Below are 27,969 nucleotides of genomic sequence, written 5' to 3'. Positions count from 1 at the left end.
CGCGGGACGCCCGGGCCCTTTCCGCCGGGGTAACGGCGTTTCCCCCCTGCAGGTACCTGCTGTGCGCCTCGGGGGACTTCGTGAAGGTGTACAGCGTGAACACCGAGGAGACCCTGCGGCTCATGGGCGGCCACGCCGACCTGGTGACCGGCATCCAGCTCAACCCACACAACCACATGCAGGTTTGCGGGGGCAGGTCTGGCCTGGGGGTGGTCGCGGGTGCCCCTGAGCCTTATGTGGCTCCGCGGGGGCTGTCCCGGGGCTGCCTGGAGTTTGGGAGTCATTAGGGCGTCGTTGGACTGATGTTTCGCGGAACCTGACAAGAAGGGTAGACGCTGTGTCAGTTACCTACAAACACAAACGTGAAATGTCATCTGGATTACACTCCTTGAATGGAATGACAACAAAACGGAAATATCAGCAAAATTTCCGGTTCTTTGATTGAAAGGGTAAAAGAAGTACGTGAGAAAATCAGAAATACTGTGGTTGGTGTTAGCCACTCTGTATCTGCTGGTACTGATACAGATTTGACTAAATCCCTTTAACTTGCCCAGTGGCTCCCTCTGCCCCCAGCCTGCCTTCCCTGCTCTCAGTTTGCTTGGGCTTTTTTGATGTCTATATGTAAACAAGAGTTATTTAACAAGAGGGACTGATCTGCATATTAGCTGTGCAAAATCTAATGTAGGTGTTAATAGATGTTCACGTGATGGGTATCTGTGCATTCACACTTTGTGACAATGTACATTTTAAACTAGAGTAATAGTGTTGTACTTCCCTTGCACCTCCCTTGAAGGTCACACAGAGCTGGTGTCTGTCCTGAGTTTTTTATGATTCGGTTACCTGGAATCGCAGTTGTGATTGTATGTAAAATCTGGCTTTGATATATTGCTATTACTTATATAGTTGGTTTTTTTCTTCAGCTCTATTCTTCCTCTCTCGATGGCACTATTAAGCTGTGGGACTTCATGGATGGGATTCCCATTAAAGTATGTTGTTATTCTTTTTAAGAGCATGTCAAAAATGGGTACAAATCAGTCTGAGATGGATTGTTCTACTATGAACACTACCTAAAACCCATCTAATTATGGGAGTAATAGAATGTATGGTGATGATGATGATGCAGATTCTTTTGGGGAAGAAGATGGGAGATGTACTGACATACTGACTTTGCTACCTGTTGCAGTTTGGAGTCCAGTGTAGCTCTGGAAAGTGTGCTGCAGTTTGGGATATACCAACAGGAATTGTTACAATGGCTTGAAAATGTGGGCTGCTGACTGTCCTTTTGCTCACATTTTCTGCTAAATATTTCCCTCTGGGTGGGTATTCTGCTCTGTTTTAGGGGTAAGGTATCTAAAGGTTTTTCAGTAAATTGGATGTCTCATATTTTATTACTACTGTTTTAACATTTGTATTAGTCCTTGCTAGAATAAAGATATATTTATTTGACTTAGAGTCGAGAATTTCAGTTAACACATGAAGGTTTCTATAAGATATTATTTCCTTACTTTAAAGACATACACACAAATGTAGTAATTGTTGATTTCCTTCTCTTTTTTTCTTCAGACTTTCACTGTAGGATCCAAACTTCTGGCACTGTACACACCTGCTAGTGCTGAGGACTCAGTGTTTGTTGTCATTCCAAAGAAGGGTGAACGAGGTACAGTACAAGTAGCATCATCCATGTCATCTCAGTCATTCTGTGTCTGTGCCACTGTCCCAGCAGTGAACGGTGTGCTGCAAGAATGGCTTTAATATGTTAGTTGTGAAATATTTCTTAAATCCTGTGGCAGATGTCTGTAGTCCTGCATTTTGTACTTCTTTGTTTTCATTCTATGACACCTATCCTTCCAATACTTGTCTAGAAGAGTGCTCATCTTTGCTTTTGAAGCATGTACTGCATGGATGTGATCTTGTAGATGCAGTAAATCTTTGAGCATTGCTCACCAAGGTACAGGTTGTAGTACTCAAGTTGGGTATGAGTGCTTGAGATTTTCCTCCCACCTTAGGCAGTATTAACATAAAGAGACTTGTCCTATTAACAGCATGCCTAGATATTTTTTTATGGGATTTTGTCTGCAATAAATACATCTAGGCCTTACTGTGTACTATAATATATTGCTATTTCAGAGCAAGAGCAAATACTGTGTGGCTTCCCTTGGTTTCTGCTTACTCTTGCACTGATATCCAGTGTCTGGTCCTCATTCTTCAGTACTACTGTTGGTTTCAAACAGATTTTTTTCTTTTGTCAGATACATTCCAGCTGGTCTCAGTTAAGCTGACAAAAGGAGCAGGCCAAGATCTGGAAGCCAAGGAGCTGTCAGTGGTTCTGGATGGTGTGGGTGCATCAATGAAGCACATTGCATTTGGAAGAGAAGTATGTTCGCCTTTGGCTTTTTTTCTTCTCTGGGGTGTTGGTTGGATGGGGTTTTTTTTCCTCTCAGATGAACTATATGCTGTTTATGTCTTTATACAAGCACAGCATTAGTGAAACAAAAGTGAAAGTAAATGAATCAGTGTAAGACCTGTGCTTTCTTTTATATTACAAAAAATAAAAGAAACTTTGACATTTATAATGGAAAAGTACTTAATATCAGCTTATATGTTGCCTCCAGTGTAAAGTACTTTGTAGCGAAATGTGCTTTATTTTTTTCTTGTGTAAGAACATAATCTGTATGTCCTAAATGGCTTTACTTTAACAGGGTGCATATGTCGCATCAGTGAAGGATGTGAATCTCCAAGTTTATTTTTTTAAACGGAAGCTGTTGAACAGGTAAGAATGAGAATGAAAATATCAGGTATTGATTCAGTCTGGTATGTCCTAAATGTTTATTAACTCGTGATGTGTGCGCACATGATCTCATATTTGGTTTTCTGCTGGAGGGGATGTAGTCACTGTGTAGGAAGTTTCCTCTAGAAGTGAACAGTGAGCAGATCAGTGGCAGTGGTACCTTACCTTTACAGCTCAGGAATGTATTTTTTTCAGTTAAATACTTAGGTTGGTGCTGAACTGAAATAAGTGACATCATTTGGGCAGGGCCCAGGAAGTGGGAGGGGAGGAGGAGAAAAGAGAGTGGAAGAGGGAGAGAAAGAGAGAAGCAAAATCTCTTTCAGCTTGATTGAAGGCAGAGAATTAAGGAAATCAAGAGAAAAGTAAGTCTGTCACTATTTTTTGAGAGTGCATGTAACCACAACAACTTGAAGATGTTTAATTTTGCTAACCAGAATTTTTTTTTATATGCACTAGCTGATCCTTTTGAAGATTTGTTTTAGAAAAACCAACCCAACTCTTATAACTGAAGTTACTTTCTTAACTCTTGAAGGTTTTCTTTAAGTACAATGAAGACAAAAGGAGGAGACAATCACTTCAGTTGCGTCGTGTGCCATCCTACGGAGGATTGCATTGCAACTGGCCATGCTGATGGAAAGATTCGCCTCTGGTATGTGCATTTTGGTTAACTGTGTATCCCATAAACTCCTCTCACTGTAGGAATTAAGTCAAACCTGAGCAAAGCAATCTAATTTGTCTTTAGCATTGCCATTTTCAGAAGTCAGAATGAGCAATGAACCTGCAGTGCTGACAGTATAATGTGGAAAAAATGCCTATGTTAAGTTATGCTCCATTGAATCTAAACTTAGGTGTAAAAGGTAATGCGAGAGCAGCTTAAATAACTCTTTATGGATGAGTCCTAAGGAGAACACACCAGTGGAATACATGATTAAAAACGTTGCATGGCTAAGTTGCTTCCAGGGCTGAGTTGCTCAGTATAACTCAGATGTGGACCAGGAGAGTTCTGAAAACCTGTAGCCTGGTTCCTGCCCTCCTGTATCGCTTAAGCATAGGATAAACTAGTCTAAAAGTTAGAGGACAGGATGATATAATTGATTCAATTCAGTATTTCCTTTTGTTTACTCTGTTGTTGATGTTGTGAGTAAAGAACTGTTCTGTTCCTCTCTACACAGGAGGAATTTCCACCACAGGAAAGAGTACACATATTCCACACTGCACTGGCATCATGATATTGTCATGGATCTGGCTTTTTCTGTGGAGGGTGAGTAAAAGAAAAATAAAACCAAAACAGAGCAATAAAAAAAAACATACCAAAAAGCCAACAAACCTCCATCAAACAAACAAAACCTTCTCAAATTTGAAGTGTTGCATGTAGTGGTTTGGTCCAAAATACTCATTACTGTTTGTCGTGTGCCATCCTACGGAGGATTGCATTGCAACTGGCCATGCTGATGGAAAGATTCGCCTCTGGTATGTGCATTTTGGTTAACTGTGTATCCCATAAACTCCTCTCACTGTAGGAATTAAGTCAAACCTGAGCAAAGCAATCTAATTTGTCTTTAGCATTGCCATTTTCAGAAGTCAGAATGAGCAATGAACCTGCAGTGCTGACAGTATAATGTGGAAAAAATGCCTATGTTAAGTTATGCTCCATTGAATCTAAACTTAGGTGTAAAAGGTAATGCGAGAGCAGCTTAAATAACTCTTTATGGATGAGTCCTAAGGAGAACACACCAGTGGAATACATGATTAAAAACGTTGCATGGCTAAGTTGCTTCCAGGGCTGAGTTGCTCAGTATAACTCAGATGTGGACCAGGAGAGTTCTGAAAACCTGTAGCCTGGTTCCTGCCCTCCTGTATCGCTTAAGCATAGGATAAACTAGTCTAAAAGTTAGAGGACAGGATGATATAATTGATTCAATTCAGTATTTCCTTTTGTTTACTCTGTTGTTGATGTTGTGAGTAAAGAACTGTTCTGTTCCTCTCTACACAGGAGGAATTTCCACCACAGGAAAGAGTACACATATTCCACACTGCACTGGCATCATGATATTGTCATGGATCTGGCTTTTTCTGTGGAGGGTGAGTAAAAGAAAAATAAAACCAAAACAGAGCAATAAAAAAAAACATACCAAAAAGCCAACAAACCTCCATCAAACAAACAAAACCTTCTCAAATTTGAAGTGTTGCAGCAGACAAGGAAGCTCCAAGTTTGTCCACTTACTAACAAGTTAATTTCTAGAATTTTAAGTATGTCCAGGAAGGATCTGAAATAAAAACTAACGGAGTTGTTATTGTTTTATATATATTTTGACTGACATTTATAATGTCAAATATCTGCCTTCTGTGGTAGAAAAAAATCTAACCCCTTCTCTCACCTCTTTTCCCTCACCTCCACTCTCCCTCCCCTTCCATTTCATTAATAATACTGATGAGTTCTTTCCAGTTTTACTTCCATCCAAATAAAACAAGCCAGTCTTGTCTGAGCTCAAACCTGCTGTCAGAAATACTACACATGTATCTGAATTTTGTGATCTGAACTATTCTTAAGGTATTTCTTAGTGCAAAATACCTCTTACAGAAGGAGAACAATTCAGCCATATCCTAGCACAAATACTCAGCTGATTCAGAAAGTGATGGATCTACTACTGCCAAAGTATTGTTTAAATTTCACTGTAGGTACAAGTTCCTGTTAGTTAATCCAAGTTTCTCTAGCAGTTTAACAGGGTATAATGAGAAACATATTTATGTGTATTGCCCAGGCTTAATATGTTTGCTTTTGACAGTTTTGAGAAACTCATGTCTGTCTGTTGTTGTAAAGACATAGGCTGCTGATTTTATTTTTAAGCAAAACCTTTTAACTGTATTTTTATTGCTGGAAAAGGAACCAGGTTGCTGAGTGGTGGAGTGGAATCTGTTCTAGTCCAATGGCACAATGAATCTTCGTGCCAGAAGGATTTCCTGCCTCGTTTGGGGTCTCCTATCGAGTACATTTCCATGTCCTCCGACGGCGCTCTCTGCTGCACCTTGCACACAGATAACAGTAAGGCAAAACACATCCAAGTATCACTTCAATGGAAATGCAAATCTGTATGAGCTTTATTTTGTTGATTTTGGATTAATTAACTAGGAACTGCATAAAATTTCATTACTGATCTGAAAAAACAGATGCTTGTAGTAATCTTTTGCTCTTTGATTAATTTTGTGAATTTGCCTGGTGACTGCTGTAACTTGGCTTTCCACCTTGGTGTCATAAACTGAGCAAAGATAAATTTGCAGTACAGATGGTTACAGTCCCTTTCCCACCAGGAGATGGGTGCCTTTTGCAAGACTTTGCTTTCTCTTTCAGGAATTACGATAATCAACAGCAACCTAAGGTTTTCCAGAAGTATTCAAGGGCTAATCAAAAGTAAGAGCAGTAAGATTTATCTTCCACTTAGAGAGTGGAATGTGTCACTTGACAGCTTTGGTCATTTGTCACCTGATTTTCATTTCCAGGTCGGGATGTCAAGACTGGACTAGCAGTTGATCCTAGAACCAAAGCTTTGGTCCTGAATGGGGAGCCAGGCCACTTGCAGTTCTATTCCCTCCAGAGTGACCAGCAGTTGTTCAGTGTAAGTTGGATGGGCTTGTACCAAAACTTTAATTTACTCAGTCAAGTAACTTGTGAATCAGAATTTATTTGAAGACTTAATATGGCAAAGGGGAAAAAAAAACCTTGCAGCTATTCCACAAAGCTGGATTCCAGACTGAGATGTTCTTGGCTTTATCTGAGACTTCACTTGCTAAGCAAGTCTAAATATTGATACTGAAAAAAGTACTTCAAAACAGTGTGCTGTCCTGTTAAATGTCAAAAATTTCTAGGTAAAACAACTTCAAATTATTTTTCATTCTTTCTTCACTTCGCATCATTGGAATACAGATGCCCAAATCTGCTTTCCCCACATGTTGGGGCACTGTTTTGTGCCACAGCCCAGTCAGGTATAACTGGAGCCTTCAGAACATCCTTTCTCCATGGTTTTATGAGTGGTATCTCTTATAGCTCTACCTGAATTTTAAAATACACTTCTGGCCTTGCTTTGCAGCTGGACATTGTGCAGCGCCAGTACATCCACCAGGCGGGTCTCAAGCAGTCAGACCTGGTGAAGGTGGCATTCAGTGCTCAGGGCACCTGGCTGGCCACAGTAGAGGAGAGTGAAGAAGTGACTGATCCCGAGTTACAGCTGAAACTGTGGTTCTACCATGAAGAAATGCAAAGGTAGTGAGAATAGAGCTGCCCTTCCAGCTCTCTGTCACACAAATCCCTGCACAGACGTTGCCTTGCAAAGGCGGTTTTTCCAGATCTAGGTAGTTCACTCTGCATGCTACAGCATCTGCAACAGAACACAGAGTGGCACTGAATACACTTACAGTAATCAGAGGCTGTTGTAACCATGGGACTTAAATTCACATATTTTCCTGATATTAAAAATCAGGGAGCTGACAGAATGGTTCTATAGCCCATATAGTTTTCCCACCTGTGTGTAATCCATCGTGAATTGATTAGTCCTTCTCCGGAAGGTACAGAAGATTATAATTCTGTTGTTGATCTTTGTCTTTAGCAAACATATGCATCTGGTTAATAACGCTTTCCCTAATTTTCCTATTTAAAAAATTACATTTTGACTACAAATCGTTATTTTCTTAAAGAAGAAACAAGGCAAAAGAAAGCTACTACACAGATCAGCTATGTAACTGATTTTTAAAGTAGTGGAAAGACTGCCCAGAGTTCAGACTTTGAGAGATGCTTGCCTAGTGATCATTCTTGGTGCTGGGTTACTTTGTGGAAGCCATTAGGGAAATCTGATCTGTTAATGCAATACTATTTAACTGTCTTAATGAGAACTTTGATTGCTCTTCTCCCTGCCCATTCCAGAATCAGCTTTAACTGAAGTCTTCCCCAAGTTCCAAATGAAATAGAATGGCAAGCTTCTGTTTTCTTTTCTTACAGCTTTCAGCTGAATACCAGAATAAACACACCCCATGACAACCACATCACAGACATGTGCTTTCGTGACATGGATGAACTGGGAGATGACTCTCTCATACTGGTAACAACTGGCAGAGACTGTGTGTTTAAAGTCTGGGTGATGGTAGAAGACACTGATCCAGAAAGTAAGCATGGTCAAAACATAAACTTACTCTTACTTGCACCTTGTAACATAGAACCATAAGAATAACCTGAGTTGGAAAGGACCTACAATGACATTTGAAGTCATGCTATAGAAATTAAGACCTTACCTTCATTTGCTCAGTCCCATGCGTTGATCTGTTTCTGCTGCTGTATGAAGTATTGTGTTCTCCTGAGCATCCTGTGGTGCAGTTCTGCCGTAGCTCCACAGTATTACAGTTTGGTATTGAGGTTCCTGAAATAGCCAGGGAGACCTTGGCAAGCTGCTGCAGAAGAGAATGGCAGCCTGTGTTTATTGGTTAAAGAATTGTTTGTGGTAATGATTTTTCCATATTGAGAAAATGGATTTTTGTCAGTCCTCTAGGTAGGCTTTTCATTTGAGACTCCTGCTCAAAGGAGCAGGATGCAGAAATGTGTTATTCTGTTTGAGCTGACTTAGTGTAAAATAATAGCTCTTTTGCCATTCTCCAGATGCACCACTTCAGAGTTCATTTTTTGAACCTCCTTCCTTTCCATTAGGTCATAGAATGGGTATTTAGGTATTTCTGAGATGCTTTTAATAACCAAATTTCACCTCTTGAAAGACATGATGATGTTCCCTTCCTTCAAACAGACCATCTGTGTTTTGATTGCTCTGTATGCCTTTGAATGCGAAATACAAAAGATTTCTAACGTACTAATTTCCATTTACTTAAATGTTGTTACAGTGTCAGGCACACTTAAGTGAAGTGGCACTTTGCTGCCATTTGGATGTCTTGTCATTTCATGTTCCCAGTAGCTGTGATAGTGGTCTTGCTGAACTGCTTGCAGTTCAGTAATCTGTTTGTCTTTTCATGGGCAGGTGAGAACATGTTCAAAAGTACTTTTGAGCTATTAGGGTTTCCATTTGGCAAACTTTGCCAAACCAACTTTCTCTTTCCAAGCTGTTTGTTCCTCAACAGTGGCTGCTGATGAGAAGAAAGACAAAACCTTGTGTTATTTACTGCATAAGAGTGTTGGTTTTGCTTTTTTTCATAAATTATTCTGAGCTTAAATTATATCTTAACTTAATGAGCAGATACTTTGGTCTTGAGTGTAGTGTCAGTTGGGGATGAAACCGAATTTTTTTTCTTTCCACAAAATAGTTTTGTATCTGCCTGCCATCATCAGGATGTATTTTAAGTGACTACATGGTTCTGTTTCATGGCATATGTAAAAGTACCAGTTAGCGGTGACTGCTGTGGTGTATTTGCCCAGTGGGGCAGAGTAGGAATGCACAGGTAGAAAGGGTTGACATGCTGCAGCTTCTGTGCAGCAAATACTAGTTTACCAATGAGTTCCTCAGTTGAGTACACTCTGGTATGTGTTAACTGCAGCAGGTCTCCTGCTGGGCCCCTAGATGGTGCCATGCAGTTGGAAGTACTCAATCGTTTCTGGCTTTTTTTTTTTTTTTTTTTTTTTTTTACTGTCAGGTCTTTTAATCATCAACTTGTAGCCCTTATATAAAGGGTATTTTAGCATAGGATGAACTTACTGTCCTTTTTTTCCTCATCCTACTCAAATGTTTCAAAAGCATGCTGTAGGAACTATTTTATACTGGGAAATGTATGTTAATGTGGTAAGTACATCACTTTGCTCTGGTTTATTTTATGGTGATTATCCACAGTGGGAAAGGTGTCCCAACAGAATGCAGTGGCAGGTGAACCAACACACGGAAGCATGCTGGTGGGTCACTTGGTGATCCTCGAATCTTCTGTAAATGAGCCATGAGCTTTGTTGGACTTAAATGCAGCCTGTGTTCAAATTTTGAGTAATGCTCGTGTTTTTGCTAGAGTTAGAACAATGTTTCAGAACAAGTGTTGAATCTATTTGAGTATCATTTTATCTAACCTCTGCCTATTTGAGACCACAGTTAATGGAGTTGGCAAACTAAGCATGAATATTGTACCATGCCAGTCTCAGGGTTCACTGTTCAAATGCAAAACTGAGGACAAATGAAAACCCTACCAGCTGTTTCTCATACTAGAACAGGGCAGATTCTCTGTACTCATCAAAAATTGTGAAAGAAAACTGCCTTTCTCTTGAGCCTATTTTGCAATAATACTTGAATTCTTCTTTTGTCATGTATAGACTTGAATTAACTGGCTTGTTCATTCAACGCAGCACAGCAGAGTGTGAGCTGGAGCTGTGACTTTGTAGGCAGCTACCACAACTACCAAGCTACAAACTGCTGCTTCTCAGAAGATGGCTCTTTGCTTGCTGTTAGCTTTGAAGAAACTGTCACTGTATGGGATTCACTTACTTGGGATCTTAAGTGTACATTTTGCCATCCACCTGGAAATATAAGGTACATTTTTCATCTGCTCATTTATGTCTCATTTGAACTCTCAGAACAGAAAGAATCAATTCATAGCAGTCCAAGACCTTGTATATGTTCACATAAACATTGAATTTAACAGTCTTATTAATTCATATATAGAAAAGACTAAAGTGGCTTTTAGGTCATTGGTTAAAAATACTATTACAAATAAGATCAAGTGTTCCTTCTTACTTGCTTATGTCTCCTGTACCTCTCATCCTTAAATCTGTATCATGGGGCACACACAAGTAGTGTGTTGATAGCCCTTCTCTTTTTCCACATTAATCCAGGGATAAATCAAAGTCCTGGAAAAGTATAAATACAAGAAGTGGTGCTTTATTTGTGTATGTATACATGCAAATAGAAATTATATCAATAAAGGCATAATGACCTTACCTGTACTATGAAATACATATCTTGATCCTTCTTAACCTCTGTTGGAAAATCCATGTTTGCCTGGCAGACTATCCCAGCAATGCTCCATTCTATGCTGTCATGATAAAAGATACCATCAACATTTTGTGGTCACAATGTTTTAAAGACTACTGACACAAAGAATCATAGCAGCATACAGAGATTTGTCCCTTCCATGTGTTGTGTGTATGTTTGTAAGCTTTTCTTTCGTGTTACGGAGTCTGTTTTGTATTGGTCCTCTAAGATTAGAAATTGAGAAATGTATTCTGAAACTGGTGTGCAGGAAATTGTGGGAGGCATGTGAGCCACCGGCTTGGTGCAGTGGCAAGCTTTTCCCAGGCCAGCTGCTCCTATAGCCTTTACTATTTATTATATTAAAAGGAAACAAATTACTCTAGGAATATAATGAATTAGTGTATTAGTTGCATAACTTCAAAGGGCTATGCTTTAATATACAAATTCTGTCCCTTATTAGCTTTTTTTGAAAATCTTTCATCATTAGAAGTCATAAGGCTGTTCTGTTACTTTCAAACAAGAGACTGAGAAATCAAATCACATGCTTTCTTCAACTGGAGCAGCTTATAATAACTTTTTTTTAACTATTCCTATCTTTCTGTTTCCTTAACAATAGTAGGCCTTCTTTAAATATGGAAGTTATTTTCTAATCCCAATATGAACACGTAAAATTATGTATGGTTTTGTAATCTATTTAAGCATTTTAAATCCCTCCTTTATATTGGAATGCTGTAGAAACATGTAATCCTTATATATTTATGCATACTTTAAATCATCAAACTTCCCTTATAGTTGTGTGTGGAGTTTCGTACCACTAGAGGTTAATTGAAAAAGCAAATTTCTGATTTAGGTGTCAAAACTAAATCATAACTGAATGGTTTTTGTGATTTATTAGTAGTTGCTACATAGAGAAACAAAGATGAACTCTGAAGGTGACTAACTTGTTTTGACTTTTTACTTCTGTAGGAACATCTGCTTTGGGAGACTAACATGTTCCAAGTACCTTATTGGTGCCACTGATTATGGCTTTCTGTGTTGCTGGAACCTGCTCACTTGTGCATGTAAGATCAGCTTGAATGTGTGCTACAATAATTTAATACTTGAAATTACTGTGAAACCTTGAAATAATTCTAGTTCAGTTCCAGATTTACATGCTACAAAATGCCCTGTGGAAATGGGATGATTTTCATACTTAGGATAGTATCCTGTCCCGCATGCATGTGCTTTGTGTGCATGTGCAAGATATATTGTAAGTTAGGTGAATGATAACCCAATAAAAGGTAGTATTTCTTACACTTGTGTAGAACTTGGTAGCATTTGTGTGTTTTTATTCACCAGGGAATGAGTGAAGCTGCCTTTTCCAGCAGCTAAGGGCCTGTGCGTTGTTTGTTTGACCTTTAGTTTGGCTCCTTTTCACCTCTGGCTCTTGCTGTGTTCGCTTTTCAGTGGAGTGGAGTGCCCACCTCAACGTCGTGGTTCTGCAACCTGATCCCCTTTCTGAACATATTGCTGCAGTCTCATGGCTCTCCAAAGAGTCCAGCTGTAAGTACAAAGCCTTCTTTGACAAGTCATAATTTAAAACTGGGAAAGCACCATTTCTAGAAAAGGTTTTCTTAGAATTCAGACTCTGAAAGCTGCAAGATGGACTTCAGTGTGTGCTTGCACCTGTGGAAACAGAGACATATCTGACAGCAGCATTCAAACAAAGCATGTTATCTTTTCTTCCTGCAGGTAGTTTCTGGTGTAGGATACAGCTCAGGATTAACCACACTTTCTGGGTGACAGTCTCAAATGTTCTTGACCCTCTCTTATAAATGCAGAACTGTACAGCTACATTTTAGAGCTCTGACATTAAATTAAGATAACTCTTCCTACAGAAATGTTAATTTCCAAGTGTGTTCTCTGGATTTGGGGTACTGTGAAAGGTACCTTCTATTATGCAGTAAAGTTACCCAGTTATATTCCTGCAAATAGTGCTTGGAGGCAATCCTGTCCAGCCTTCCTGGACTTTGACAATGCAGAGCTTTGACAGCTGCCAGGAGGGTAAGAATTTCCTGATTTAATGAGAACATTTTCTTGGTTTTGCAGTGTTTGTGTTTAAACCAAATGAGCCACGGCCAATCTACATCCAGAGAAACCTTTGTAAAGAAAAGATCCTGCTTGCTGCCTTCGTTCCAAGAGATGAACCTGAAATTATAAGCTCAGAAAAATACCTTTGGCTAAGAAAATCCCAGCTATTTTTTCTTACAGATACACAAGTAAGGAAAAGTAATTGGCAGGTGGTTCCTGGGGAAAAACTGTTGTCTTTAAAATAGTTGGATGCAAATTCGGAGTTCTGCTTATGAGTGTAGGAGTTTCTTTCTGTCATTTCAAGTCAGTGTAAGCCATGCTTTGTTGAAGGCTTTCAACTGCCAGAACAGCCTAAGCTCAAAATTATTTACTGGTTTTCTACTGTGAATATTTAATGAAGAAACTAGATAACTTGGGAACATTGCCTATGCAGTTTAACTTAAACAATCACCTAGAAGCTGTATATATTACTGCTGATTGTACAGATGTTCCATGTGATGTTCAGTTTCCCTGTAATTTCTGGATGGGGGTGGGGGGTTTTTTGTTTGTTTTCCCAAAAAGTCTATAGAACCTCTAGGTCCATTCTTGCTTCTCTTCAGGTTCTTTCCAAAATAAAGAGGAAGGGATGGTTTTGCCTCTTCCACTTGACTGATAAAAGCTTTTGGGCTAGTTGGAAGCTTCTCTAGGCAAGGTATGGAAATATGGAAAGCCGTTTCACATGTGATAACTGTGCTACTTCCTTCTGTATTTTAGGAGCTAATGACACTTAGCACAAAGTCTCTGGAAGAAAGGCTTACACCATCAAGCAAACAGGTACCTCTCATAGAAGTTCTGACTCAGACGGACAGAGCAGTTCACAATTCAGATGGTGTTCATTCTGTCATATTGAAATTCCCTTCTGTCATGGAAATGCACACCGGACCCTTACCTGGAGGCATTTAGCTGAAGGAGCAGTAATCTGGATTTGCTTATTTTTTGACAAGAAGTGCTATTCGTAAAAATTTTTTTTAAAAGTATCAGTAAGACACTCTCCATTTCCCCTGGGGGGGGGAAAAAAAAATCATTTTCTAAAAGATTCAGGTTATACAAATGAAGCAAAATGTTTGAGTAAGTTCTTTCCTTTTCTTGGTTTCTGTAACACTTGGAACCTTGAGTGTGGTCTGAACTGTGCTTTCTGATGAGGATGAGCAGTTGTTAGTCAATTGTGACTTATCAGTGAGGAGGAATTCCAGAATTGCATTCTAGTATGTATTTCTGTGGAGAAGTAGCCTGGGAAATTGGATTTTTTTTTTTTTTTTTTGATTCATGTTGAAGACGTGTTTCATACTTGCTGAAATAGCAGCATTTGATTGATTTGTTTGATTAGATAAAATAGACCAAAGTAGAAGTTAGTATCTTTCTAATACAAAATCCTGTTGGAATGTGGGCATAAGCAATCCGTTTCTTTGGAAGGTGGGGAAATAATTTGGTGCTCAGATCAAGGTACATTGATGTAGGAAAATGCCAAAAGACAAGGTGCCATGTTTTGCTTCCCGTTACATAACTTAATCTCTCTGCAGATGATGCTGGAGTATAAAAGACCTTTTTGGTCCAAAGTGGAACTTGAAAAACCCATTCTTGGTTTTCTGACATGTGCACCACCTTCCATATTTGGAAGTTAATTGGTACATCTGCCAACTAAAATCTGGTGTTCTTGGGTCCAGATTCTGGAGAGTTTTGCAACCCTCTGTGCAGTATTCTCTCCAGACCCCTGAGAATGAGTACAAAGAGCCACATAGCTCAGTTGAGTTAAACTGGAGTGTAAACTTTGGTCATCTGAGTTTATTCTGAATTTTGGTGACTTAAAAGGAGATAGAACTTAGATGTGTGACACTAAAATTCTACTTACATTTTTTCAAGCTGGCAGTAGAAGAAAGTCTTCCTGTGACCCCATTTAGTTTGCTCTTGGGAAAGCACAGACATCAGCAAGCACAAGAGGATATAGACCTTGGAAAACCAGTTGTTCATAATAAGCAGGAGCAAGCTTCACCTGCTGTTAAAGAGGTAGGAGTAATTCCAGCAAATGTACAAGCAAAATCACGACAAACAGAATCTTTCAAAAGCTTTCTGTTTTATCTTTGCAGCTTTTGCACACTCCAGCACATGTTTTGCCATCTGCTTCCTTCCTCTGCACTATATTTATTAACTCATTGCTCATCTCCAAAGAGAACAAAAGGTAAGAAAATTTCAAGAACTCTCCTTAGTTATCAAAGTTCTTTTAAATTACGTACTTCTTTATTTAAAGTGTAAAAGCAGTTTTCCAACACTTTATCTATGCAGTAAGTTAGTGGAATACTTAGTGTGGCAATGGTCTGGCTGTTCAGTGTATTGGCTCTTTTGTTGCTGTTATTTTTGCTGGGTTTTGCATAATGTGCTTATATGCAAAATGCTGCCTTTTGCACTCAGATGCTCTCTATGAATTTAACTTTATTGCAAGGATTTAATGGCTTTTTTTTGGTTAAATATTAGGTTCTCAACTTTATTTGAAATTACTGTGACTTCCTGCATAATTTTTGGTTTCAGTTTCTAGATACACCAAGAAGTTAGAAGCTTGGTCTTAAGAATTTGTTTAGAATTCAAATTTCATTTCTAATTAAGCTACAAAATACAAGTGTAAGCACACCTCAGTTTGGCTTACAATGCATTCATTCCAATTTAATAGAATAGTTTGAGAGGTATTTAAAATTGTAGCTTACCCCTTCGGGATCAATGTGTGCTGCTAAAAAAGGAATGCAGGCCCAGGGATTATGACAGTAGTTTTGTTTTAGGATTAATATCTTGTCATTTACACTGAAGCCAGTTAAATGATTGCATTTTTGTGCCATCTGTTCTTTAATGTGTTTCATTAAACTCTGCCAGGCCAGAGATGAAAACCTGTCCTTGGAATCAGCTGTTGTGGATTTGCCAGATGGGCAAGCGGGTGGTTCACTGGGCGGGGGCTCACCTGGAAACAAACACCAGCTGGAGCAGCTCCTCAGTGTGCTCTGTGTTGTGCCATAACAGCAGTGTCCTGGCTTCTGCCACGCTGTGCCAGCCACTGCTGCAAGATTTCTTACTGCATGGCACAGCAAAACATCAACAAAACAAAAATCTAATACATGGAAACTCACATCTAGTTTCAGTTCTGAAGAATGTGAGAGTTCAGTGACCTGTGTAAATATTTGCACTTGTAGAGCTTGTACTTTGACGGTGATGGTTAGTATGGCTGTGCATTTAAAGGTCCATGTAAGGGCTGCAGCAGTGGGCCCTTGAAGACTGACCAGAATTTATCCCTGTACAGTGTATATATTATACAGTGGATAATTATTAACATTAAATGCTTTTATTTTCCTTGGCACTATGATATTACTGTGTGCTTCTCCATTTACATTTTGTGAGTGATGAATAGTTTGTATTAGAACAGATGATTTTTAGAAGACCACTACTGTTCTGCCATGCAGTTCACTCCTAATGAGATCTGGAATATTTATACAACAGACACATGAACTAATACTATTAATTAATGCATTGTAAATGGTAGCTGTTCCGTATAATTCTTTGGAATTCTGCTTTCTACTTCAGCACAGGCTTAAACCTCTTGAACTCAGAACAGAACAGCCACTTTAAACAACTATGTTTAAAAAAAAAAAGAATTTGTCTTTCCTAGTAACACTCTAGGTATTGTTGCTCTTTTTAAGACCAAGTGACCTCTTTCAGATTTGAAAGAGAAGAATGGCCTTCTTGATACTGTCTCACCTACCAGTTTATCCAGTGTTCCTAATCCTGTAGGACTGTGATGTTGTAACATTTGTCATAACGCTGACCTGCCTGCTTTGCAGTTATGTATTACATTTCAAGAAAGAAAACTATTTTAAGTTTACTTACAAGAAAGCTATTTGAAAAATGGCTTGAAATTGAGATGGCAGGAAAAGTATAGTAGTTTTAAAGTAGACTGAAATGAAAAAAAAAAAAGATAAAATCTAATGTTTACTTAGTTATTTGCATGATAACTTCACCCCATAGTACTGTAGTATGTGAGAGTACCTATTAATTCGGTTGTTTCCAACCATCTTCCAGTGCTGAAGAAGTTGCTGATGAAGTAGAAATGGAAAGTGAAAAAGCAGAGGATGATTCAGATGAAGAAGATGCCACAGAAATGGAACAAGAAGATACAAGCCATATGGAATTATTAGGAGAGATGACATGTAAACTGTCTAAATCCCAGGAAAAAGAACTACGAAAAATAAGAAAAACGGACTACAGTTGGATATCAGCCTTCTAAACAGACATCTTACGTTTTTTTATACTGCAAGTTGAAGCTCTGTGGATTAAATATTCTTTAAAAAAATTTTTCAGGTCCTTTGGCCAAAAATTTTAGCACCTTCTCTTTCCAAAGGATGCAGAACTAGGGGGAGGGATTAAAGGTTTGAAAAGCTGATTCTGCTCCTAGTTTATTACTGATTCTCTGTGACCTTAGAAAACATTTAACCTGGTTTGGGGACATTTTTCCCCCCTCTTGCAAGTATATTTAAAAGGCTAATAGCAAAACTGAGTTCATTATCTGACTTGTGATCAGCTAGCAGAGTGACAGCTCAGCTGCTGAAAATTTTCTCCACTGAGGCTGGGTTACTGCTGCCAAAGAAGCAGCAGCAAATGCCTTCAGTCGATAGAGCTTAGCTCAAGGTGTGGCAGGGGAAATCAGGGTGGTTCTTAGTGCTGTATACAGATCAGTAACAAGTCTCCTCCCCAGAAGTTCCTCTCCAGGTGTGGAGAGAGATGAGAAGTGCTTTAACATGGCTGGTTAGAGAATATAGATATCAGTGTTTTGTGGGGTTCACGGAGTATGGAGATTCTTAGGCAGAGGGTACTCAGTGTATCAGAGCACAATGAAACCTTTCCAAATATCAAGACAACTGCATCGTGTAGGAGATGTATCAGTTTATGTGGCAGCCAGTTTAACAGGCCTCTCATGCATCAGCTGGAGTTCCTATATATCATTTAACAATGCATATCAGAGTGTAGAATTGGTTTGAAGTGGTGAATTTGAGAGCCTAAGAGTGAGTTGCCTGTGGTGCTGCAGTATGAAGGCAATCAGATGCAAATGGCACAGGTCACTGAAAGTTCTGAAGAAACAATATTTGCTAAAACTATTCAGATGAAAAATGCTGGAACAAGAACAATCCAACTCCTGGCAGTGAAACAACAAAGTGGAAGACCCTTTCCTTCCTCTCTTTTGTTACCACCGTATAGTGGAAGGCAGTTAGTGGCAACACTTTTTTCTTTTTTGGGGGGAAATTATCCTACAACAGACAAAATCTGTCACTTGCACCCATGTACAGAAGGACTGAAGGTCATCCTTAGGCATCAAGGAAAGCACCTTAGAATTATTTTGCTGGCAGGTTTACCTCTCCCATTTTAACACAAAGGCAGAGTGTTTGCTCCTAGTGAGCAGCGCTGGCCCTTGGTGTGCTGGCAGGTCCATCATCAGCTGCCTTGGGGTCTAACGGGTCCCAGGCTGCAGCCAGGAGGGATGGATGTTGTACCCAGAACGTGGCACAGCAGTGACTTCACTTCTGCATTTAGGAGTGAGGTACTTTGGATGTTGGGCCTGCCATGGTGAGGGTGTGGGGGGAGTCTTAATCCCTGAGAAATGGAGACACTGCCATAGAGACAGGTACTGAAAAGAACTGTTAAAAACAAGTCTGCCACTAGGTCTGAGTGCTGGCTTCAGAAAAAAAAAAGAAAAAGCCAAAAATTAGTTTAAAACTCGTTATTAAAGAAAATTTACCTTTTTATTCTTTATGTTCACTGTCATAGATGTCAAAACATGAATGTGGGGATATGAAGATAATTCAGAAGACATTGGTTTCTGTAAAGAGCCTTGGAATGTCTGCCATGCAGCTTGAATTGAGTGATGATAGTCCCTTGCCCACTCTTTATATGTCCTTCTCATCAGACAATAATGTGAAAAATAGTTAATTGATACAGTTTCAGACTAAACAGCTAGGGTTAACTTAGTCTCATGGCAGCAAAGGGCTCCTGCATCTTCTCATACAATAAAGTCAGGTACTGCAGCTCTTCAGATCATCATTACTTACGACTGTGAGGCACATTTTCTTCTATCAGATTACTTACCTAGGACTAGTATTGCTGAGAATTTTAGGAATGTGTTTAATTTTTAAGCATCTTGCTTTCTTGTTTAGGCCTTGGTACGCAGAAAAAATAATACTTTAAAACCAGTAAAAGTTTTACAAATTTAGTTTGCCTGTAAGTTCATGTATCTTTTATTTCTATCACAAACTTACAGGGAGAGAAGGAAAACACCCTAATCCCATCACCACCTCGCCAGTTTTCTGGTTTTGCATTTTTCTCCCTTTGTATAACAGCTTTTTAGATAACCTTATGGTATATATAGCTGAAGCAAAAAAATCACAGCTCCCCCAAATGTTATGCAATTTTTATTTCCATCCCTCTTATCTGTGGAGCTGAAACTGATACAGCCTTTTCAGAACCTTGGACCCAGTGGATTTTTCCCTAAATGAAAAGTTTCAACAGAACAAATAGGGAAATTGTGTTAAGACTGTAACTGACAAATCATAGGTTTTGAAAACTCAGAAACATTAAGAAACAGAAAATACAGGAAAATAAAAAGATCAGTAAATAGATTTTCCCCCTTTCAAAATATGCACTATACTAAGAAAGGCACACTGAAAGGTTTTTGTATTTTTTCTTACATAACATCAGACTTCAGCTCTGTGAAAAACAAGTGTGAGTTGAGCAGAGATCTATACACATGTTGCTTTAAAAGCGCTGTGTCAAAGCCTGGTTGTGTTACTGTGTCAGCAACATTTAAGTGTGGCTTTAAAAAGGAGGAAACCTTACTATCTGTTCATGTGGGGTTTTTTTAAATTCACGTGTTCTTGTGAAAGTCAAGTGCTTTCCTGGAAGCCATCCTGGTATGAGCAAGAGACAATTCACATGCAAGCCAGCATCTGAAGGTGCAGTTTAGTGTTGTGTTCAGGCAGTAGTGCATTGTTAGGAATCTTCATCAAGATACAGCTGTTAGACTTAAATCTTTTGTCTTTACTGACGTGGTTTTGCTTTGCACATTTGCACTTTGACTGAACATACTGGGATAACAAAGAGGGACCTCACTTTGTAGTTCTGTGTGTTTTCTACTCAAGAAGGAAATACATTTCTGGTTACAGTTTTACTACATTTAGTAGGCACATTCTAGACCAACCTTTTAGAAAATGTCTTCTGAATGATACTGCAATTACAATGAAGAATACAGAGGGAGGGCTGCTACTGATCCGTCTGTGGCTGCTTTGGAATGCTTCAGTTTTAAAACAGTTTCCTGGTGTTACTCAGTATTTTTACTTTTTTTTTTTTTTTTTATCTCTTGTATCTCAGTAGCCATGAACGGTCCACATATTTACTGTAATGCCCTAAGTCAAACCTTAAATTTTGGCTTTTCCTTCTTCCTTCTAAAGGCTACTTTACAAAGATTTTATTATTCTTTATTAGAAAGATTTGACACAAAAGACCACAGAGAAGTAGATTGAACTTAATCTCACTATTCCAGTTATATGATAAATACAACAGGTAAGAAAATACCTCAGCGACATGTTGAGGTCAGCATTGAATACCTGTGGGTGCCTTGTGCATCACAGCAGGACAGCAATTTTCACAGAAGCAGTCACAGCTTTATTTAGGCTGAGGAACAGACCACACAAGGATGCAGCTGCCTCGAAGGGGACTTGTTTACTTCACAAATTTTCCACTCAGACAAGAGGTTGGATAAACATGAGGGCCTGAAATTCCAGCAGCTATGGCAAGCATTACAAAAAATAAATACACAGGCAAGGCCTTATGGAGTACATCATGGCAATGGGCTTTGACTGAGGGGCTATTCCCTGAAATTGCTCAGGTGCTGCTCTAAATGCAGAAGAGCTGACTAGTCATTTTAACCCATTTGTTCCAGTCAAGTGTAGTTCCACAGAGACTGAAAACCACTGCAGTGCATTGGTATTTTGTGAAGCCCAAACCAGTTATTAGTTAACAGCAGCTCCAACACGTGCCCTGTCCTTGGTGGGCCGACTTGGCAGGAAAGCTGTGAGAAAGGGGCTGGTATTACTAACAGTGGTTGCTATGGATTTTTGAGTTCAAGAACAGGGGGAATAAACCCTGCAAATTGTGCCACGTGTTTTAGGATCACCTGGCTCTTTGTATTTCAGCCTAACAATTGTTTGTCTGTCTAACCTTGGGGAGGCTCTTTTAGATACCTCAATCTGCCAAATCCCAGTCTGCAGTGAGCCTTCTAAAGCACATGCTAACAGCCAGAATTAGAACCAGCCGAGAATAGGACAAAGGAAAACAACAGCAACTTCAAATATAACTCAGAGAAACCTGAACAGACCTTCTGCCCCAAAGCCGAGGAACTTAGGTATATTTATTCCTGACAGATATTTGTCTAATTTTGCAAACCTCTGATAGAAGCCATTCTGTGGTATGGCATCTGTTCAGTGCTTACCTATTCTGACAGACACAGTTTTTCCTAATAGAAGTAATCTTCCTTTCCTGCAAAATTTCTATTCCAATTTTTGAAAACAATCTTTAGAAAAAAATGAAATCATGCTACTCTATTTCCTTTAAATAAAATATCATCCCTTTTAACTTTTTTTTTTTGCTTTTCCCTGGGCCTTAGCAGCACCAGAATTGTCCTTCAGCCCTTCTTTGGGCTAATGGCTTACAGGTCAAATACTGTTCTGACTAATTTATAATTTCAAGGGCAAAACCTGTCAGGGTCATTTAATACATTTCTGGATAGTCCTAAAGCCTGTTCTTTCTCTGTTCTGGCTTGTACTCCTTGCTGATTACCTTTAGTATCTGAGTCTTTCTGGTGATGGCAGCAGCAAAGGCAGCAATTTATACATCAGCTAACACCCCAGTGTTTCACAGCAAACACCTCTCCCGATGCAGAATCCCTGCAGGGCACTGTTTTCTGTGGATATCCCAGTTCAGACTGAACAGTGCAGGTTCGGCTTTGGCCTCTGCACAGCATTTCGTTAAGTAGTAGATTGTAATGATGTAAACTGGAATTTAGCCAGGGCAGCAAGGTCACTCGCCTCTAAGGTTGCAAAAGACATTTAAATAATACTCTGAACAGCTCTGCCTTTTAACTGCTTCACTAACGTAAAGGGTTGAGCTTGTCACAGCACAGTCTCTTCACAATATGAAATCATTATCAGAGGGCAGAAATCATGAACAACACTTGTGCTTGTACCATAAAGCCAAGTCAGGATGAAATCCCTACTCTTCAGAAATCACTGACAAAGCACCCTTTGACTCTATAGTCCAGGGTCACAAAGTCACATTGCCAACAACAAGGTAAAGTACTAAACCTTAAAATACTGCTATAATCAGTGTTCTGAGTTGTATGTGTGGTTTGAAAGTAGCCCAAGCTTCTTACAAAGAATTTCTTGTTAATATTGTTGGTAATACAGGGAGCAAAGCCCTTTAGGTAAATACCATGATGTGGCTGTAAGGAAAGTTACCACACAGCTCTGGAACCTGCATATCAGCAGTTCCTGAGGCTGTGGCTTTCTCAAATGCTTTGAACACGTAAGTGGCCACCATGGAAAGAAGCTTTCCCACCTTCCAGCCAACATCTGCTGCCCACTCCTGCATCTCTGTGCCAACACAAGCTCCCATTGCCTTTGTGGGGAACTGGCTGGGGAAAAAAAATCTGCTTATAATGAAAGCAGATAATACATTAATAAATAGTTTAAGATGTTCACAGAACTGCAGTCCCACTGAGAACAGGGCAGGACTTTTCTTCAAGAGGTTTTTCTATGCTCAGGACATGAAGTTTTAATGTTATACACCCAAACTTCACTCGTTTTTCCCAGAGCCTGTCCCTTGTGCTAGGAGAGCTGCAACCACACCTAGAACATTCCCAAGAGATGTTTGTTTGGTGTGATACCCGAGACAGCTCAGCTCTCATGCAGCAATTCCTGGTTTCCCCTTACTCCCTCTTCCTCCTCCCCTAAAATAATAGATAAATAAACAAATAAAGCAGTGGCCAGCAGTTCAAAGAAAATACTTTTAGACTGATGGCATTAAACTGTTGGGGTTGATTATTCTGTTAGCTTCTAAAATGAAAACTGTTAAAGAACTTTTTAGCATGTAGGTATCATTATTGGAGCCATGACCTTTGTCCTCTGTTGACCTTTCCAGATGCAACTGTGTAACTAAGAATTAGGCTTATCATTCAAGAACACACACTGCAGTCATTAACTCATCTAATTCCTTCATGAGAGCAGCAACAAAGGAATAGGTAGAAGGTAATGCCCAGAAAAGCAAGAGTTTTTGCCAGTTTTTCGAAATGTCTTTCTTATACTGCTAGCTCCTTTATTTTAAACTAGCTAAATTATCCCAGCCATAAAGCTGGCTATCAGTTACTGATGCCTCAACTTATGTTTGTTTGCAGTGCTACTCAGTTTATTATATTTTTAGATTCAAGACTGTGATCAAAGCTTTGAATATCTTGGCTATTTGATTTCCTTTAGTGACCAAAGGAGTTTTCATTTCTTCCTCAAACCAGTGAAACAAGCCAACAAACAAACAAACTCTCTAACATTATCTGAGATGTTATCTCTTTCATTTTTAGTCACTGACTTTACAAATAATAAAGTAACTTGGCACTCTCGTAAAGTTTGCTACTCAAAAGCAATATATAATTTTCACCAAAGTCAAGCACTTCTGCAATGAAAGGTTTTGTTCAGGCTAAGTTTCCTCTGTGCTTTGAGTTTCCTTGGTGCTGCTCCTCTCTTACTTGCAGTCCTAACTCTTCTACGGAAGAAATACAGGGAAAGCAGGGACATCTTTCACAGTCCTCTTCCTTTTCCACTTTGAACATCAAGCTTAACATAGCAAGAAGTTCATCTTATGCATTACAATTATGTTAAGATAAATTCTCAGTATGAAAGACAACTAAATCGTGCCTCAGAGGAAGGATCAGAGTGGGTTTGACACCTTGGGTTATCACCCTGTGACCAACCAGGAGCACATCAACTCTTGGGATCATGGCTGCAAAGACAATGAACTGCAAGTCCCAGGGCAGATCACTTTGGCCTCCTGATTTTTCTGTGAGTGCAGATTGCTCCATTTCCCCTATCACTTCAAAGAAGGAAAAGTACCAAAAATATAAATGGTAAAAAACAGTGCATGAGCTTTTAGTACAACGAGACTGTTTAGACCCTGAAATACACCATCCTGAAAAGGGCCCTTTTTCACTTGGCATAGCGCAAATGAAAGCTGGATTTCTGAGAACTATCACATCTGTAGGAAAGGAAAATTTTCCTAGTGCTTGCTCCCTCAGTCTGCACAGTATGTTATTTCTGGACTGCATATTCTGTGAGTAGGCTCAGGATACAGAGACAGTTTATCTTTCCTTTTCTATGAAACCTACTAGCTGATCTCAAGGATTAAGTGGAAAGAAAAACTTACATCAATTACAAAATCAAAACCCACTTCTAAATCAACAGGTTTAGATGAAGCCAGAAAACCACCCTGAATGCCCATCAGTGAAATCACCTGGAAGCCATAAATAACAGCTTTCCAATTAACCAGCAAAGAATGTTCCAAAAACATTTCAACTTGGAATAATGCAATGTAAGTAGAACCACTTACAAAAGAATTAAAGATAGGCTGGGATATACAAACAGTGGAGGTTTCCAGCAGCCCCTCTCAGCTCGTAAGTAAATCAAGCCACTTACACAGTTCAGGTAAAACAATTCAGTAGCTCCTGTAGAAATGCTGCAAAGATCTCTCCATAGATAAGATAGATAAATGTAACACAACCATGCTTGAGACCTTAACTTAGGGATGGATACCAGTGGAAACACAAACGTCAAAAAAGGAGAGCTTCCTGTTTCCATTCCAAAAAAATTCAGAAGTTCTTAAATAGTTTTTCAGACTAAATACAACTGTGTGATGTATAATATGGAAATCCTGCATCCAGAGAAATACATTTTAAGCATGCTTAGCTCTTTGGTAAGAAAGAATGAATCTGCAGAGACTCACAGGTACCACGCAGGTTGCAAGAGTAGTGTCAGCAAGCGAAGGAGCAGCAAAGGGGAATAGGCTGAAAAGAAACATTCCTTAAAGCTTCAGGAGAAAGAAAATCAGAAAGTTCTGTGCACAGCACAGTGCTGCTAGTTTTTCCCATAATTTTGTAGGTTTGGGTTTGATTTGATCTCCAATGGCTACTTTTCATCTGCCTGGAGCATTCAGGTCTCTTTTCCGTACGAATTTTTGGATGCCGAGCCACAGGCTCCTCTTCACTGAGATGTTCATGGACTCTCTCCTCTTACCTACTGCTCATCTCAATTAACTTCCTGCAGCCTAACCTCTCGATCCAACAGGGCCACAACTGACCAAAGGGTTCAAAAGTTATTTGGAAGGGGAGAGGGGGTGAGGGAACACAGAGAAATTGCAGGAAGTTTCATTTTTCTCATGGAACCGATGTAGAAATAATTCTCTCCTTTTGTATAACTCCCTCCTAGGCAATCATGCCAAGTGGGAGAGGCAGCTGCTGTGCCTTTTCCCTGTACTCACACACTGGGCCACCTGCAGTACCAGGGATGGAAAAGGATCCAGATGATCACACACAAATGCACAGGGACAAGAATCTCACATTAAGACCCTGCTGACCCATGGACTTAAAATAGATTCCAAAAAATGAAATCTAACAAAGTTAGTGTAGGTCATTGTTCTAAATAAGAATAATCAGGAAAGAACAGAAAGGAGGCTTCCTGCAGGCACATCAAATGGAGTTGAAAGATAACTAAAATTTCATAACCGTTTTATTACAGTAATTAGTGAAAAGCTGTTCAACCAGAGATGACCCAAAAACTCTACATGTGCAACGCAGCAGATCACACCACAGAGAACAACAGATTAGGTTTGACTCTGAGGTTTGACTCTAAGGTTTGATTTTTAGTTCTTTTTCATAGAGATTTTTTTTTCCTTTTATTTTTATTCCTGTGATTATCAGTTGGACGTTTATAGAACTGATGTTTATTTCCTGTAGATTTACTGAAGTCTTATCTTATGAATTTCTTCTGTAACAGTTTTCTTTAGCATCTGCTGTTCTTACTTTCATCTGTTTTGATCTCTGTTTTTTTAATTACCATCTTAGCTTGCTCCAAATTCACAGAACCTAGAGCCTTACACCAATAAAAATTTTTCTTAAAAAATATCAAAGTTTTAGAGGGAAGGATAATATGGATGGCTCCTGGAAACTGTTTTGCTTCTGTTTTAATTTCCACACATAATCAGGCTCTGGACATGATGTGTGTGGTTCTCATAGGTGAGTTGCAGTTTGCCCGAGCTAAGCCCTGGCAGGAACTGTGAATTGTGCTGTTTTCAATCCATTCACAAGTATTTGCTGATCAAACAGAATGCAAGAGACTGAAGGGTTCACAGCTACTTGATATCCAGCCTGAAATATGGAACAAGCCATTGTGCTCAGGTTGATGTGCTAAATATTCATTACAAGAAAACAGACCTGAGCTGGACAAGTAGGCTGCTTTCACTAAGGAATCTAAAACATGTGGTTGTTTCTGACATCTTTTTTAAAGAGATTCAAGAGTTACAAGGAAACCACATCCACACTTGTGCAGATGTGGCTCTCATCAAAATAAAATTTGAAATATGAACAGCTTAACATAACTCAGAAAACTTAAACTTTTAATGAATTATTAGTTATAACTTTTTTCTCCATAGGGGAAAAAAATCTGTCTGCTTAACAATAGGGATTAGGTTAATTTTCCTAACATTTTACTGAAATAATCACTTTAATTGTCATTTTACTTTAAGTTTCATAATAACTACAGGCTCAGATCTATAGAATTTAGTAAGAATGAAATCAGCAGGGTTCCAAGGAAATGATCTCAGGATCTTTAGGTGTTGCTATTTCTCAAGAAATTAGAAGAATAAAAAATTCCATAGCAAACATTCAATTCAAAATGATAAATTGAAAAGTCTACCCTTTTATTAGATCCAGTCAACATTAATTATTTCTTAAGCAGAATGTGAGTGGTACAAAGCAGCTTTTTTTATCCTGTATTCATTTTCCAAATTCAACTTGACTATTCATTAATGAGATCACACTGCAAAGAATGAAATGTGAACCAAGCCATTGTGCAAGTTTGCTAATCCTGTATTTACTACTTGCCCACAAAAAGGTTAGGGTTTTATGTTCGCAAAAGAAAAAATAGCGTAAATGCAGGAAATATCTGCTTAGGGGAAGAAAAACTAGAATATTAGAAATCTGGAAAAATGAACAATTGAGAAATGCTCAAGTGCCCTCTAGGAAGGTATTATTGAGAGAGATTCAAAAAAGGGGGGATTTCTGGGGCTGTTTTCTGTAAAACAATAGTGAAATAGGGCTACAACGTGCATACTGTGGATCAGAGGGGTTGAAACGTACCAGCAAATATTACTCTGGTCCAAGTTTTTTGAGGGAGAAAGGTTATCATTGCTTCTTCTGACTAGGCAAAGCCTGTCTTGTAATACAGGGGGGTGTCTGCTGTTTAAATAAAGCACAAACATCATCTGGGGCAAAGGGGATCTGTGTGTGGTCACTGGCACAAGCAGGGATGAGAGTCAACACCAGGTTTGTTGGGGCCTGCAAGGCCAAATATATATTCCAGATATGGCACAAGGGGGACACTGCAAACATATTTTTCTCTTTTCTTGGCACACTGATAGAGACAAAATCCATCTTAAAAGCAATTACTGGAAGCTCAGTTTTATGAATTTTATGGTTTTGAGGGTTACAAACCAAAAGGCAACAACATCAGAAAAAAGTCAAACAAACCTGAGCCGATTTCCCATTCAACCTCAAGCCCCCAGTTTGGAGAGCAATAATATTTGTCATTTGAGATTATGGGCTTTGGAGAAATGGGGTTTGTTAACCCAAAGTGTTTCATTTGCTCAGTTTGTGAGTCCCTCATGCGTGGGGTAAAAACCAAACAACCCTACAAAACAGCTGTGTTTGCATTTAAACAAACATTAATTGATTGAAGTAATGAGTAACCTCAAAAAATAGCTTAGAAAGTTCGCAGCATGTTTGCAGACTATTGGAAA

General features: G+C 39.1%; 1 protein-coding gene across 2 annotated transcripts in view; it reads left to right on the top strand.

The window, feature by feature from the left end:
• Positions 1 to 19,072, top strand: part of WDR75 (WD repeat domain 75) — a 20,025-nt gene extending 953 nt beyond the window's left edge. Inside the window, exons 2-21 of one of the 2 annotated variants that reach the window (XM_017728982.1) lie at positions 53 to 182; positions 921 to 986; positions 1,564 to 1,657; positions 2,250 to 2,374; positions 2,700 to 2,770; positions 3,321 to 3,437; positions 3,961 to 4,049; positions 5,673 to 5,831; positions 6,138 to 6,197; positions 6,287 to 6,402; positions 6,874 to 7,046; positions 7,779 to 7,942; positions 10,101 to 10,284; positions 11,692 to 11,786; positions 12,172 to 12,267; positions 12,814 to 12,983; positions 13,549 to 13,608; positions 14,695 to 14,838; positions 14,919 to 15,010; positions 16,891 to 17,095. In XM_017728982.1, coding sequence (XP_017584471.1) covers positions 123 to 182; positions 921 to 986; positions 1,564 to 1,657; positions 2,250 to 2,374; positions 2,700 to 2,770; positions 3,321 to 3,437; positions 3,961 to 4,049; positions 5,673 to 5,831; positions 6,138 to 6,197; positions 6,287 to 6,402; positions 6,874 to 7,046; positions 7,779 to 7,942; positions 10,101 to 10,284; positions 11,692 to 11,786; positions 12,172 to 12,267; positions 12,814 to 12,983; positions 13,549 to 13,608; positions 14,695 to 14,838; positions 14,919 to 15,010; positions 16,891 to 17,095 — 2,340 coding nt within the window. In that variant the 5' untranslated portion in view covers positions 53 to 122. Of the gene's footprint in view, positions 1 to 42; positions 183 to 920; positions 987 to 1,563; positions 1,658 to 2,249; positions 2,375 to 2,699; positions 2,771 to 3,320; positions 3,438 to 3,960; positions 4,050 to 5,672; positions 5,832 to 6,137; positions 6,198 to 6,286; positions 6,403 to 6,873; positions 7,047 to 7,778; positions 7,943 to 10,100; positions 10,285 to 11,691; positions 11,787 to 12,171; positions 12,268 to 12,813; positions 12,984 to 13,548; positions 13,609 to 14,694; positions 14,839 to 14,918; positions 15,011 to 16,890 lie in introns of those variants that run through there. The other variant, XM_017728976.1, reaches the window with a different exon arrangement.
• The last annotated feature ends 8,897 nt before the right edge of the window (positions 19,073 to 27,969 follow it).

Source organism: Corvus brachyrhynchos, unplaced genomic scaffold (assembly GCF_000691975.1).
Source record: "Corvus brachyrhynchos isolate BGI_N302 unplaced genomic scaffold, ASM69197v1 scaffold370, whole genome shotgun sequence".
Lineage (NCBI taxonomy): Eukaryota > Metazoa > Chordata > Aves > Passeriformes > Corvidae > Corvus > Corvus brachyrhynchos.
Note: the sequence above shows the minus strand (reverse complement) of the source record. Positions and strands in the feature narration are given on the sequence as shown.